Below are 15,479 nucleotides of genomic sequence, written 5' to 3'. Positions count from 1 at the left end.
TGAAAGGATTCCAGACTTATTTGACCTCAACCCTTCACCCTCCTTTTTTTTTTTCATGAAACATCTATAACCACCTTAAAGTAAATTAATGTTCTGTAGAATACAGTTTAAGAAACTGTTCTAGGAGATTTTTGAATCTTCGTGGTCAGGGATACTGTTGAGGAGGTTCATGATTTACAAGGGTATTTAGACAAGATAAATTTCAAGACTCCTAGTTTTTATGATTCCAAAAATTAGACTTTCGTAATGGAATTAAACATAGAATTCAGAAGAAAAGAGAATTGGAACGAGCACGTACAATTACATTAATTTCCTCAGCTCATCTAGACTGGTGCTTTTTAGTATCACCTTAGATAAGATTCTTACCTACTACTTAACGCTTACTGTCATTATTTGTATCCTGAAGAGTTCAGGAAGAGTCATACATTGAAACTACAAAGTAAAATCAATACAGAATATCATGTAGGGCCATCTTGAATATTGATATAGAAGTATCAAGGGAAGTCTAAAGATAGTGAGATAAATAGAGAGCTAAGCTTAATAAATCCATTCTGGCTAAGAAGCCTGTCTTTGCTATGGCATGATTCCCATACAAAGAAGTTTATCCTTGAAAATTTTGTCTTCAGAACCTGGCTGCTGGAATAAAACAAATTGCTGAGTTCTTTGGATTCTCTTTAACTGGGGAGCAGATTCAAACCATGTCAGCCCAGAGTACCTTCCAAGCAATGCGAGCAAAGTCCCGGGAAACACATGGTGCTGTTGGCCCGTTTCTGTTCTGCAAAGGTAAAGTCGCCCTGGTTTCTGGGACACCCACAATTTGCATGTAATAGGCAATCCACATAACTAGACTTTAAGTTAATACGGGATTTCCTTTTTCTCTCCCTCAACAAGAAGTTTGACACAGTCAGTTCAGAACTAGTCTGGCAGGTCTGCAATATCTAGGTTCCTTCTACCTTTCTGCTTGTCACTTTGTGATGGCAAGATAGCAGCCAGAACACTGCCATTACATTAAAATTAAAGTATTGTTTTATTAAAATAAGGGACTAGCAAGAGACAGAATTAAGTGTATTAGCTGAGTGGGGTCCCTTTAAAGAACTTTGTGGGAAGCCTCATCAGTAACTTTGTACACTTCATTGGCCACCTCTCTCTGCCCTGTTGCCTGGGAACTGTGATTTTTTTTTTTAAGGTGGGAACATTATTACTAAATTAAAATTGGGGTTTTGTTAATAAGGAAGGAAGAGATAATGAGTATTGGATAGGCAACTAGCTATGTCTGTCACTTGATGATTTTACCTAAATTTCATTAAAGCATTCTAATTTCTTACATAAATTTATGATAATATAGCTTAGGGATTACCAGGCTTTTTAGTTGCATATATAACAAAAGTATAATGTGATTTAGAACCAGCACACATCACAACGACAACTATCATTTATCAGGCATCTATCGTGTGTTAGACCTTTTGCTGGGCATAAATTTTATAGCAAAAAAAAAAGATATTGATTCCTTAATTTTACTAATGTGGGCACCATAGCTCAGGGTTATTAATTTGTCCATTGCCACAAAGCTAATAATTGATGGAGTCAGGATTTGAACATGGGTTTACTTGACTCTACTACACTTTATCAAATGAAGACCCATTTAAAATCCTCACTGTGAATGGAACATTGAATATAAATCTGGCTTTGGTTTGATTCCTGAATTTATCCCTGATTTTTATGCCTTGTTTGATGAACTTTAAAGGAGAGGAAAAAATAGGACTTTTCTGTACATTGTTAATCAAGCACTATTCAGAACAGAAAAATTCAAAAATAAAGTAATAATTTAAAATTTTTACAATATTCCTCGTAGAAAATTCAGAAAGCACGGGAAAATGTGCAAAAGCATTAAAAATTATCCACATTTCTCCCACCAGAGGCATGTTTAACTTTTTTGGCATATTTCTTCCAGCCTTACTCTGTGATGTCAGCGGATGACATTTGTAAACAGTTTTGTGTTTTACGTTATTCCCTTCATATATCTAAGCATTTCCTCCTGTCATCAAACCCTCTTAATAAACAGACATTTCAAATGGCTATGCAACAAGGAACTTGCACCTTCAACCCAAATCACCAAAAGATTCTAAAGAAAGAAGTAATTTCCTTTGTTTTTAAAAGTAATAAGAAAAACATTTACTAATCTCAGGAAAATAATAACTTCCTGCAAAATTTTCAGTATCTGAGGTCTTCACAAAAACCTGCTGTAAAATGACAACTTCTCAAGGGGAAAAGTATTTAAAAGACTTCACAGAGAAAAAAAATGACTCTCAAAAAGTGGAATTTTAGGTCTCAAGGCTTGAGACAGGGGTGGGGATAGATCATTGAACTCTATTGTCCCCTCAGTGATGTAAAAAGCACATCACCTCCCATGCCACCAATGGGGAAGCCCCAGTGATACTGTTAATTTTACAAGACTTACATTCGTTCTTAAGACTAATTTTCTTCATGTGTCATTTTCACATTTCAAAGTGAAATGCCGCACTGAAAAATGGTAAAATCGAGAAGAAATAGTGGGGGGGGGGATGGGCAAAAGGGGTGAAGGGGAGTGGGGAGGTACACATCTCTGGTTATGGAATGAATACGTCACAGGAATAAAAGGCACAGCATTAGGAATACAGCTCGGTGGAACTGTAAGGTGTTGCATACAGGTGACAGAAGGGAGCTATACTTGTGATGAGCACGGCATCACTTAGAGAGTTGTTGAACCTGAAACCAATGTAACACTGTGTGTCAACTACACCTAAATAAAAATAAAAATAAAAATAAAATAAAGTAGCTAAAAAAATCAGGAAGAAATATTCTTTTTTTATTTTATTTTATTTTATCATGTTATGTTAGTCACCATACATCATTAGTTTTTGATGTGATGATCCTCGCTTCGTTGTTTTCGTATAACACCCAGTGCTCCATGCAGTACGTGCCCTCTTTAATACCCATCGCCAGGCTAACCCATCCTCCCACCCCCCTCCCCTCTAGAACCCTCAGTTTGTTTCTCAGAGTCCATAGTCTCTCGTAGTTCATCTCCCCCTCCGATTTCCCCCAAAAAAAGAAGATAGAAAGAAATATTCTAACAGATGTCCGGGTCTGTTGTTTTGTGTGTGTTGCAGGTGAAGTTGGCGATTGGAAAAATTTGTTCAGTGAAACTCAGAACCAGGAAATGGATGCAAAATTCAAAGAGTGCTTAGCAGGCACTTCCCTAGGAGCAAAGCTGAAGCATGAATCCTATTGCCAAGCTTGATTTCTGGTTAATGCTGCAGGCATGGATATTTTATTTTGATGAATAATAATTAAATTTAAATAATGAAATAAGAAGTTAATCAAAGAACCAAATAATGAAAATTCAATAACATTTAGATATAAATAACATGAATTTAATAATACTGACAACATTTGAAGTTTCTGAACTCAGACTTTTTTGCTCGCTTTTGGGGGAAAGGCCATTTAGCTGTCCAAAGGGGATAGTCTCGCTAATGGGGGATGCTGGGCTTTTCACTTCTTTCATGCTCTGGGTTCACATCAGAGCATAAGCAGATATTATCAGAAACACACATAAATCGGTGTTTGAGTGTAGATGAGACAGCTCTCCCAATGATGCACAAATTTTTGTCCTCCCAGAATAATTCCTCTATCTCTCACTGAGGATCAAAGCACTTGTGGTGGCTGTCTCAAACTTACTATTGGGGGGAAATGTAATTCCAGCTCAGCACTGAAGTCCGATGACTAAATCCTGTCCTCATATGATTCAAGGAAAATGCATTGCTCATCTACTCTGTACATGTCTCTGTAGGAGGCCCTACGGAGGCCCCTCTCTTAAGGGGCTTTATATTTCTAGTTAACACAACGTTTAGTTCAAAGCTAAATATTAGAGATTGTGTTATTGTGGCATAAAGGCTTTTCTACCACAGAGGCCCAGGTAGTCATGTGGAATTTACAAGAGAAGGTAAAGCATGTTCTGGAAAAAAACCTTTTAACAATCCTTAATCTTTACATCTTTACTTCTTTACCATTAAGAATAGAATGGTTCATAGAAGTTAGATAAAATTGCTTTGAGAAAGACTGCAGGGCTACTATTTCTGGTAGTATTGTGGATGACATAAACTAAAAACCCTTCCTTCAGAACACCAAGAAAGACTGGATAAAAATTCTTAAAAATTCTTAAAAATTCTTTTAGTTGATGAGGGCACCTGGGTGGCTCAGTCGGTTAAGCATCTGCCTTCAGCTCAGGTCATGATCCCAGGGTCCTGGGATCGAGCCCCGCATCGGGCTCCCTGCTCAGCGGGGAGCCTGCTTCTCCCTCTGCCTCAGCCTGCCACTCCCCCTGCTTGTGCTCTCTCTCTCTGTCAAATAAATAAATAAAATCTTAAAAAAAAAAGAATCCTCTCTTCCTCTGCTTTCTACTGTAAACCAATTTGTGTTTGATTTTATGTTTATTACATCAAAAGCATCCTAACTGATCTAATATTCTAAAAACCACTTCTTGGTAAAAAAGTCACTTCATTCACTAATTTATTCAATAAATCTTTATTGAGTGCCTACTATGTGCAGCGCTGTACTGGAAATGTGATGTTGGGCAAAAACCATACTATGTCCTTAAGTGTTTAAATAGAAATGAATTTCTTTAAAAAAAAAAAAAGATTTTTCCTCTTTTCCGGCTGGAACCATGGAGGGTGCAGAAGAGAAGAAAAAGAAGGTTCCTGCTGTGCCAGAAACCCTTAAGAAGAAGCGAAGGAATTTCGCAGAGTTGAAGATCAAGCGTCTGAGGAAGAAGTTTGCTCAGAAGATGCTTCGAAAGGCAAGAAGGAAGCTTATCTATGAAAAAGCTAAGCATTACCACAAGGAATATAGGCAGATGTACAGAACTGAGATTCGAATGGCAAGGATGGCAAGAAAAGCTGGCAACCTCTGCAGAACCCAAATTGGCATTTGTCATCAGGATCAGAGGTATCAATGGTGTGAGCCCAAAGGTTCGAAAGGTGTTGCAGCTTCTTCGCCTTCACCAGATCTTCAATGGCACCTTTGTTAAGCTCAACAAGGCTTCAGTTAACATGCTAAGGATTGTGGAACCTTATGTAGCATGGGGGTACCCAAATCTGAAGTCAGTGAATGAATTGATCTACAAGCGTGGTTATGGCAAAATCAACAAGAAGCGAATTGCCCTGACAGATAACACATTGATTGCCCGATCTCTTGGTAAATATGGCATCATCTGCATGGAGGATCTGATTCACGAGATCTATACCGTTGGAAAACGTTTCAAAGAAGCAAACAACTTTTTATGGCCCTTCAAATTATCTTCTCCATGAGGGGGAATGAAGAAAAAGACCACCCATTTTGTAGAAGATGGAGATGCTGGTAACAGGGAAGACCAGATCAATAGGCTTATTAGAAGGATGAACTAAGGTATCTGCCATGATTATTTTTGTAATCTGGTCAGTTAATAAATGACTACTCTCATGGAAAAAAAAAGATTTATTTGTTTATTTTGGAGAGGGGGGAGGGGCGAAGGGAGAGGGGGAAGAGAGAATCTCAGGCAGACTTCCTGCTGAGCTGAGCACGGAGGCCCTCACCACTGGATCTCATGACCCATGAGATCATGACCGGAGCTGAGACCAAGAGCCAGATGCCCAACCGACTGAGCCACCCAGGTGCCCCCCTCATTTTTTAAAAAAGATTTTATTTATTTATTTAAGAGAGAGCGAGCACGGGGCGGGGGAGGGCAGGGGCAGAAGGAGAGGGAGAGAGAATCTTAGACAGACTCCCTGCTGAGCTCAAAGCCTGACACAGAGCTCAACCCCACGACCCTGAGAGCATGACCCAAGCCAAAATCAAGAGTCAGCCACTTAATTGACTGCACTGCCCTTCTTTTAACAGACTTGTCTAGGATGTGTCTGGTTCAGGTGAGGCTTGATCCAGAGCTCAGACAAGGACCTGATTCCTAATCTTCACTTCTCAACTCTACTCTCTCAGTGTAGGCTCCGTGTCCAGGGAGGTTTCTCCTGGTGCAGTACCGGAAACAGAAACCACTGTAAGAATGTCGAGCGTAATGATTTAGTAGGAAATGAACGTGTATGTGTTGGAAGGGATGGCAGAATGGAGTATCTGTATCTGCCATCCAGAGTTCTGCCACCACAGATGCCCCATGCCCTCGGAGCACTGACAAGGGCACCTGGAGTCCAGTTCCTGTATACACCACTGAGCACAGGTGCTTGCTTGTCAGCTCGTTCTGTCACAGAAGGGTGGTCTTTTCCTCCCCTCCATCTTCCAGATCTTGCACCACTGTTCATCAGTCATTGGCAGAACTAAAATTATGTGCAGAATTTTAACTCCATAGAAATCTGGAAAATGTGATTTTAACCTTCCATACATTATAACCCAGGGGATAGGGAGACATAGAAGGGAGTGAGAATGGAAGCTAAATAAAAATTAACATATCTAGTGCAGCCCACAGCTTCCACTAATAATCTTTCAAGCCAACAACAGAACTCTGTTCCCACCTAATGCTGCTGTTCCCTCCTTCAAACGAAAACATGCTTATCCTATCCCCCGAATCTTTACACCCAATGCTATGTGATGTTCCTTCCTTTTCTCTTTTAGGCACAAATTCCACCTTAAGACACTCTAACTTAAAGACCATTTTATAAAATTCACCACCAGCAGCAAATCTCATATAAAAGGAAAAGGTAAAGCAATTAAAAGAAGTTCATTAATACCTAAAAAAAAAGCAAAGAAGAAAAATGTGTAGCTTCTACAGTCCTTTATTCTGCAGTAGGAAATGAAACCACAGATGGTGTTTATTACTTCCTTATTCATTGTTCTCTTTGCCCTCAGAAATATTCCCAGCCAGTAGGGTGACACAAACCTTCAATCCTGAAGGATTTGAGCCCCAAACAGTCCTTCCTTGTTGAACAGCTATAGATTTCCATTAACATGTAACACTGAACAGGAAATTACTAGAAGCAACTGTGGAGGAACTCCTGGGTTGAAGACATGCTTGACCCTGACTCTGTTGTGTGGCTGCATCACTGTTTTCCCTTATCAATCCCCCAGCCAATTCAGTAACCCCTTTATTTCCTTGCTGGCCTGATGGCAATATCCAGATAGAGTTTCAAATTCCTATTCAAAGAATTATGTGTCCCCTAGTGGAAACACAGCCCAATGTCATAGGAATAGGAAACACTATTTTGCAAGTGCATAACCAGGTTTATTTTTTATTTTATTTTTTAAAAGATTTTATTTATTTATTTGAAAGAGAGAGAGTGTGTGGGCAGGTGCACAAGCTGGGGGAAGAGGGAGAGAGAGAAGCAGACTCCCTGCTGAGCAGGGAGCCCAACACTGGCTGATCCCAGGACCCTGAGATTATGATCTAAGCCAAAGGCAGATGCCTAACTGATTGAGCCACCCAGGTGCCCCTGACTAGGTTTAATTTTGGGACACAACCCTCTCACTTTTACTATTCCCTGAGTTCATGTGTCCTGGCCATGAAAAAAAAAAACAGCAATTTGGTTTAGAACATAACTGCCCATGAAGGGCAGCACACCCAGCTTGCTAAGTGCTGTCTCCTACTTGGGGCTATACCTGAGTCTTCATTACTCCACCCTACTGCCCAATATGGCCGCCTGCTTGGGGTAATGAGGTTCAGAATAAAGTCATTGAATCCTATGGCAGTCACTTCTTTTTCTGTAAAATGGGTTTCTTAGTGAGGGATATGATGATGGTGAGCAAGGTATTCAGAATGTCCAACAATGATGCTGGCAGAAGCATTGCAGGAAGGAAACTGAATCCATATCTGCAATAAAGGTTCACCCCCCAGAGGGCAAATTCCTGCCCACATGGTGATGAAAGGTCCTGGCGTTCCCTGTCTGCCACAAAGTGGCTGGCTGGTCTCCCTTGGCGTATGGTCCTCTCCACTGGGGCCCAGAGTTGGTCCCTGATGTGAGATATTGGGTGCTCAGCAGCCAGATCAGCCTTGATGAGAATTTCATGTTGATGAACTCACACATATCATATGTTCCTACTGCCACAGTCTCCTCATTCCTTGAACAAGCACCCGGCGTGGCTGGGGAAAAGACTGACTGACGTCTACAGAAGTCTTCCTGACCTCCTGCTTCTCAAAACCCTCCTCAGAAAAGGATGCCTTTGATGAACATTCACAATATGCTCATACTCTGTGTCTAACTGGTTCACCCACATCGTTTTCCCCAGGCCACCTTATCACGAATCCTTTGATCTTGTTCCTTCCAAACCTCTGACGATCCAGCTAACCTGCTAGACACTGGTTCTATCCAAGCCACCAGCTTTCTCCCTTTCCACGTGACAACTAAAGGTACTGCTCAAAGTTGTGTCCACGGGCAGGATTTCCTTTCTCCCGCTATCTTTCAGGGCCACCTCCCAGAGGGGCTGTTGTAGAACACCAATCCACTTTTTTTTTTAAGACTTTATTTATTTATTTGACAGAGACACAACGAGAGGGAACACAAGCAGGGGGAGTGGGAGAAGGACAGGGAGAGCAGGCTTCCCGCCAAGCAGGGAGCCTGATGCGGGGCTCGATCCCAGGACCCTGGATTCATGACCTGAGCCGAAGGCAGACGCTTAACGACCGAGCCACCCAGGCGCCCCTAACTCAATCCACTTCTGATTAATGCCAGTGTACTGTGCTTCATGCAACTTTTCCTTTCTCAGTCACCTGGTCACAGGGAACTCCCCACGAGCTCAGTGATGTGGGTCGACAGAAGCTTGTCCTTTCCTTTCTTTAAACGACAACTTGTCACTGTTACTCCTGCTGATGCTGCCACAGCCACCACACACCCACAAGACTGGCAAATGGTCTCATGCAAGTTCCTGCCATTGCTGGAGCTTTTTGTCATCTGGAAATGCCCCAGAAAGATGGCTCTGCCTCCTATCTACCTTACAAACCTTCCACCAGTACTTCACATTTGTGGAATTTAAATCATGCCCAGGACATAAGCTATAAAGAAAATATAGTGTTTAGCCATTGATACCCTGAAATTCCAGAAGGACGTAGGAGAGAAGTGGGGAGGGACTCCTAGAGCCAATGCCGAATACTGAATGTATATGCGAGGTCCATCTTGGCACCACCTCACTCCCCACTCTAGCTAAGATGCTGAGGGTACAGACTTCTGGTTCTAATCCCAGTTCTCCTGCTTACTGACTGAATTGCTTCTCTGTGCCTCAGACCTCAGTTTTCTCATCTGTTAAATAGGCATAGTAATGGCACCTACTTGTCAGTATTGTTTTAAGTCTTCAGCACGCCTCAATCACCGCGTCTGTTTCTTATAAATAGAGGACTACTTAGTGGGGCTTTGGTAGGAAAACTCCACGAGGTCCCACAGGGAGCAGGTAGGTGGCTCTCCTCATGGCTGGACTGGCTGGTGCTTACAACGGCGAAGACAAGGACCTGTTGAATGAATGGATGGATGGGTGGAAACTGACTGAGGGAAGGCTAGGTCCCCAGGGCTCTTCATCCCCCGCCCCCCCCCCCCCGGCCTTGTAAAGGTGAGGAGGTAGCAGAGTGAAAAGGGGACGGAGTACTTTGGTATTTACGGGCCTGACCTTGAGTTGAATCCTGGCTTTGCCACTTAGCAGCAGGACTCTGTGCGGGTTAATTTGCTGTTTTTTTTCGTTCATGAAATGGAGCGGATAATATCCACCTTGGCCGACCGCCGCTGCTGGGGGACCTCGGTGTACTCCCTTCCTCCCTGCTGACCCTTCTCGCGCACCGGGGCGTGGCATAAGCAGACGCGGGAGCCGGGGTGGCGGAGGGGCGGAGAGGAAGGGGGTGCCCCCGCAGGGTCCTTGCGCGCCTGGCGGCCAAGGGGCGGCACGTGGGTGGCAGTGCGCCCGGCGCGGCCGCGGAGGGAGGCTCCAGCTTCCTGCGCTCCAGGAGCGGGAGAGCGCCGGGCGGCCGCCGCGGAAGGCGGAGCCCGCGGGGAAAACGAAAGCGAGAGCGAGCGGCCGAGATCCTGCGGGCGGTAGTCGGCGGCTGCGGTGCGGGATGAGCGGGGCTCCGGGCGTCCGGGGAGCGCGGGGGGATCTGGGGTGCAGGTAGGGGGCGGCGCGGGCGCAGCGAAGGGCGAGTCCGGGTTCGGGACGTGGACGCTGGTGAGAGACCCCCGACGTCTAGCCCGGCCGCGCGGGAGCGCTGTCCGAGGCCCGGAGCCCGGGAAACGATCGCGCAGCGCGCTGGGGACTGAAAGTCATTCTCCCCCTCCCTCAAGAGTCTCTGTAAGAGCAAGTAACGAATTTCCTCGGCCGGAGTGGCTGGGTGGCGGGGTGGCGGGGAATCTAGCGGAAAACGGTAAGTTGGGAAATATGACAGATGGGAAATATGGAGGCCTGGATTTGCCATAGATTGGCTAAATAGGCCCTGGCTCAACATCTCCTGCCTACATAGTTGCAATTGTTTCTCCATGGCCGGGCCTTTTAGCCCACTCCACCCCACCCCACCCCACCCCACCCCACCCCACCCCACCCCACCCCTCACCCCCGCCCCAACTCCGTACCACCCTGTCCCCCATATCTTTTCTCAACACTGCAGCTGAGGAGGTCAGAACAGGACACTCCTTTTCTCGGATCATCCCGATAGCTCACCATCTCCTGAGAATTCCGTCAGTGGTGGCCCCTGGGTGGCTCGGTTAAGCCGCGGACTCTTGATTCCTCTCAGGTCTTGATCTGGGGGTCGTGAGCTGGAGCACAGCCTCCAGCCATCCGGAGCCTCCCCGCCTCCCGCCACGCAGGGCTCGGTGTTCAGCAGGGAGCCTGCTCGAGATTCGCTTTCTCCCTCTGCCCACAGCCTCAGCTCTCTCGCGCTCTCTCTCAAATACATAAATAAATCTTTTTTAAAAAATTCAGTAAATGGCGCCGACAAAGCCCCTTGCTGTCTCCACTGCGACCAGACAGAGCTCATTGCTGTTTTGGGAGGCAGGCAAGCACATGCCTGCCTCTGGGCCTTTGCACGCCTGTTTCCCCTTCCTGGAAAGCTCTTCCCCCAGATGCCTGCATGGGTCATTCTTTTGCTTTACCCTGTACTTCTTGCAATGTCATCTCATCAGAGCAGCCTTCTCTGAACAACCAGCTGTGTAAAAGAAACCCCGCCCTTCCCTAACTGTCTCCCCCTTACTCTGCTTCAGTTTTCAACATAGTTATCAGCCTGTGACATTGTTTTATGGATTTGTCTGTGTTCCTCCGCTAGTAAGTTCACAAGAGCAGGGTTTCGTGCTCTGGTGTCACCCCAGCACCTAATAGTAATAGGGCCTCTTTAAATATGTTTAGTGAATAGTAATAGTAATAGCTAAGCATTTTGCAGGACCTGGAAGGGGCTGGGTCCACAGGGAGCTCAGAGTCTGCCAGAAGGAACAAGTAAGATGAGGAAGATGGACACATAACCTCCGATAGTGATTTTTGCTGGAGATTTCCTTTAGGAAAATGATAACATAGAATCAAAACAAGATTTATTGACAGTAGTTGAAGAGAAGCCTGCTGTTTCTTTTTTCCAGACTTGTAAGTACTTTTTCAAACATGTTAATTCAGCACATTCTTAGTTTGCACGTATAGTTCACTTAAATTCGAACTGGCTTGTCATTCTGATGAGTGGCAGTTACTTAACATTAAAAGCGCCAAAAAACAAAACAAAACAAAGCATTAAAAGCGCCCAGGGTTTAGAGTAGTTGATAGAACTTCAGGTTCTAATTGCTAAGGGCTCTTCCGTAACTGCTCTTTTGATATCTGTGATCCCCTCCCAATCTGATGTCTGGTCTCATGGTTGTAACTAAAGTAAATGACACTGGTTCCTAAAAATAATGGTACAGGGCGCCTGGGTGGCTCAGTTGGTTAAGCGACTGCCTTTGGCTCAGGTCATGATCCTGGAGTCCTGGGATCGAGTCCCGCATCGGGCTCCCTGCTCAGCAGGGAGTCTGCTTCTCCCTCTGACCCTCTTCCCTCTCGTGCTCTCTCTCATTCTCTCTCTCTCAAATAAATAAATAAAAAATCTTAAAAATAATAAAAATAATGGTACAGCTACAGATCCTTATCAAACACCCTTGGGCATGTTCTGGTATTCCAAGAGTTTGGGATTTTAGAAAGGTAAGACAGCATAAATCCTGTCTATTATAGAATGCTCTCAGCAGGATTTGGGGGCAGCCCTCTATAATAAAACAATTTCTGTAGTGAAATGTATAGGTGGACAACAAAGTATCATAAAGACTATAAATAGCTCATGTCAGCTCAGGTCTAGACAGGGGGCTAGAAACCTATCAAAAACAAAACAAATGAAAACAAAATGAACCTCAGTTTTTAGTGCGTTTTGGGTTTCAGAATTGCAGACCAGGAGCACCATTTATTGAGGGTTAACGGTGTGGGGGACTCTGCTGGGTGCTCTTCATCTGGTTTATTCCCCACAGCCACCTCTGAATCACATGTTTTTATTCCTGTCTTCAGGTCACAGATGAAAGGTTCAGAGACGGTGTAGCTCAGAGCAATGTGGCCTCTAAAGCTTGATTGTCTCCACGACACTAAGCAGTAACCTGACGGCTTTGCCTTTGCTCACATTCTAGATATTCCCACCACGTGCTTCCAGCCGCCATCATTGCTCACCCAAACCATGGCAGCATCCTTGCTTGGTCTCCTTGCTTCTGCTCATGCTCTGCCCACTGCCCACACCTGTCCCTGCCCCCAGACCCTGTTCTTTACATAGTATCAGAGTCATCACTTAAAACATAAATCCAATCACATCCCCCCTCTACTTAGAGAATGTCCGGTAACTTCCTATTGCAATTGGAACACCATCCACCGGTTCCCACCATGACCTACAAGGTCTATGTGCATGGTGCTGACCTCTCTGACTCATTTCCTACTCTTTTCCCCTCACTCACTGTGCAGCAGTCCCCTTGATCTTTTTGTTATCCTTTCAAAGGCCATGCTGGTTCCTGAGATACTCTTCCCCCATATCTTGATATGATGGACTTTCTCATCATTCAGTCTGCATTTAAAATTGCCTCCTAAGAAAGGTCTTTTGTGACCACTATGTCTAAAACTGCCTCCCCCTTAGCTCTGCCCCTATCTACCAACTCACCTTCTATGCTGCATCCCTATTTAATTTCATTATAGCACTTCCAGCCATCTGGTCATCATATTGTCCGTTCCTGTTATCTGTTTCTGTGCATGGTCATTTTCTGTCTTCCCTCAGTGGAATGCAGGTTGGGTGTGAATTTATCCTGTTCACATCTGTATACTCATTGTCAGAATAGTGCCTGGTACTTGCTAAGCATTTATTGAATAAATGAAGAAAAGATGCACGGAAAACAGCCGATGAAGCAAAGGGAGAAGACGAGGGGGTTTCAAGTAGAGTATTTCATTTTAATGAGTCATTCTTTCATTTTCCTATACACCACCCAAGTGTTTGGCATTTACTACTTGCCACTGGGTATTGGTGATACAAAATGAGTAAGACATAGAACCTGCTTCCCAGATTGCTCACTGACTGGGCTGTTATGGGAGCTGGGCAAGGTGGAGTGGCGGGCCCTTGGAGGAGGACTGGCTGCCCCTCCAACATCAAAGAAAACGTGTGAGCCTCACAGATGAGTGGGAGTTGCCTGGTGGACAGAGGGTGCAGATATTGCTTTCAAAGCAAAGAGAAAAGCATGTGACAAGTCATGCAGGTGGGGGAGGTCTGCAGATATTTTGGTATTCATTCATTGATTATGGAGCCCCTATTATAACAGGCGGGCCCCGTCCCTCTTGTAGCTCATGGTCTCCTTTGGAAGACAGTCAGTTATTTAAAGCAATTGCAGGAAAGGAGACAAGAGCTGTTGTGGAGCACCGAACCAGGACCTCTTCAAGGGTGTCTGGAAAGTGACATCTGAGCTGAAATCTATAGGAAATAAGAGTTGACCAGGCGAAGACAGTGGATGGGGTAGCGTCAAGAGCATTTCAAGGAGGCAGCCTATTGGACAGAAGCAGTTAGAGTCAGGAGATAGTCAGGGGTAGAGGTGTTCTTTTGATAACCATCATTGTATATGTAGGTGGAATTTAAAGCCGTAAGTCTAGAGGCGATCTAGAGGGGAGTGGGTGTTAGACCAGAGAGGAGATCTAAGGACAGGGCCCTGGGGCACTAGATTATTTAGAAGAAATGTCTGTTCAGGTCCTTTGCCAATTTTTTAATTGGGTTGTCTTTTTGTTGTTGAGTTGTAAAAGTTCTTTATATATTCTGGGTACTGGACTCTTATCAGATATATGAATTATAGATATCCCATTCTGTAGATTTTCATTTTCTTCATAGCGTTCTGTGTGACACAAATGTTTTTACTTTTTTTAAAAAAAGATTTTATTTATTTATTTATTTGAGAGAGAGAGAGCGCGGAGATCCCAGGATACTGGGATCATGACCTGAGCTGAAGGCAGACGCTTAACCACCTGAGCCAGACAGGTGCCCCTGTTTTTGCTTGTGATAAAGCCCAATCTATCTTTTTTCTTTTGCCCTTCATCACAAAGATTCCATTGCCAAATCCAAGATTCTGAAGATTTACCCTTATGTTTTCTTCTAAGAGTTTTATAGTTTTGGCTCCTATATTTAGATTCTATATTTTTTAGATTTTCATTATGACTTAAATCATTGCTACTCTCTTGGTCTAATGAGACCCATAAACTGGGGTCATAATTTACCCAGGTAAATTTATCTGTAATTGACTAATGCAAACTTTAAAGGTAAGATTTTTGGGATTTCATAGGGGAATCTGTTTCTGTATGGTGAAATCTTTAATGATTTCATAAACTTCACTTTACGTATGTACTCTCAACCTTTTTCTTCTCAACATGAAGAGTTCTGATTCTACTTGTGTAGTTCAAGCAGGTGGATAAACCTGTCCCTGACGCTCACTGGAAGCAGAGAGCAGAGTGGAAGAGAAAGATCCTTTTCCTTTTTTGGCCAGCTGAGTTTTGAACGTAGAAAGTTTTGGACACAGTAGCTTGGTGTGCAGATCATGAGAGAAGAAGATTTTGTAAGAAAGTTTCCTCTGGATTTGTGTGGGGCTGAGATGAGTCTTATAGAGAAGATTCTTCTTACCCTGTTTCGTCTCCTACACTGGACTGGGGTAATCAGGTTAAATATGTTCTGTCTCACTTTTTCCAAATATCTCTTCTGTTCTAGGTTACTAGAAGAAATGGCCAATGAGCGTCCACCAAGTTTTTTTATAGAAGAACTTAATACATACTGTCAGAAGCACAGCTTGGTACTTAGGTATTATGAACTGTCTAAGGAAGGACCTCCACATAACTTAAAGTAAATTGCTATTTTTTAAAAAGATTTTGTTAAAGTAACTGCTCCACCTAATGTAGGGCTCGAACTTACAACCGCGAGATCAAGAATTGCATGCTCTAGTAACTGAGCCAACCAGGCACCCCAAATTGCTGGGGTTTTTTTTTTACAG

The 15,479-nt window shown here is 43.9% G+C and overlaps 3 protein-coding genes and 1 pseudogene across 12 annotated transcripts in view; 3 read left to right on the top strand and 1 right to left on the bottom strand.

Annotated features, from left to right (window-relative positions):
• Positions 1-3,277, top strand: part of SULT6B1 (sulfotransferase family 6B member 1) — a 15,894-nt gene extending 12,617 nt beyond the window's left edge. Inside the window, exons 6-7 of the mRNA XM_028117122.2 lie at positions 627-783; positions 3,147-3,277. Coding sequence (XP_027972923.1) covers positions 627-783; positions 3,147-3,277 — 288 coding nt within the window. The remainder of the gene's footprint in view (positions 1-626; positions 784-3,146) is intronic.
• Positions 1-11,082, bottom strand: part of LOC148163514 (uncharacterized) — a 25,322-nt gene extending 14,240 nt beyond the window's left edge. Inside the window, exons 1-3 of one of the 2 annotated variants that reach the window (XR_015768923.1) lie at positions 10,648-11,082; positions 9,610-10,341; positions 9,279-9,454 (exon numbers count right to left, since the gene is read on the bottom strand). Coding sequence is in view for 1 of the 2 variants with exons in the window: in XM_088026389.1 (XP_087882515.1) it covers positions 9,659-10,341; positions 10,648-11,065 (1,101 nt within the window). In the remaining variant the exon portion in view is untranslated. Of the gene's footprint in view, positions 1-5,807; positions 9,455-9,609; positions 10,342-10,647 lie in introns of those variants that run through there. The other variant, XM_088026389.1, reaches the window with a different exon arrangement.
• LOC114219585 (large ribosomal subunit protein uL30 pseudogene) lies at positions 4,696-5,470 on the top strand (annotated as a pseudogene).
• EIF2AK2 (eukaryotic translation initiation factor 2 alpha kinase 2) overlaps positions 9,912-15,479 on the top strand; it is a 38,794-nt gene continuing 33,226 nt past the window's right edge. For 2 of the 9 annotated variants that reach the window (XM_028117115.2, XM_028117114.2), the window contains exon 1: positions 10,566-15,331. In XM_028117115.2, coding sequence (XP_027972916.1) covers positions 15,033-15,331 — 299 coding nt within the window. In that variant the 5' untranslated portion in view covers positions 10,566-15,032. Of the gene's footprint in view, positions 10,045-10,095; positions 10,355-10,562; positions 15,332-15,479 lie in introns of those variants that run through there. The other 7 variants (XM_028117120.2, XM_028117118.2, XM_028117113.2 and 4 more) reach the window with 7 other exon arrangements.

The sequence above is a fragment of the Eumetopias jubatus genome, unplaced genomic scaffold, assembly GCF_037043125.1.
Source record: "Eumetopias jubatus isolate StellerSeaLion01/CBP00866 unplaced genomic scaffold, mEumJub1_p1.0 scaffold_9, whole genome shotgun sequence".
Taxonomy (NCBI): Eukaryota; Metazoa; Chordata; class Mammalia; order Carnivora; family Otariidae; genus Eumetopias; species Eumetopias jubatus.
This window is presented reverse-complemented; position numbering and strand designations above follow the sequence as displayed.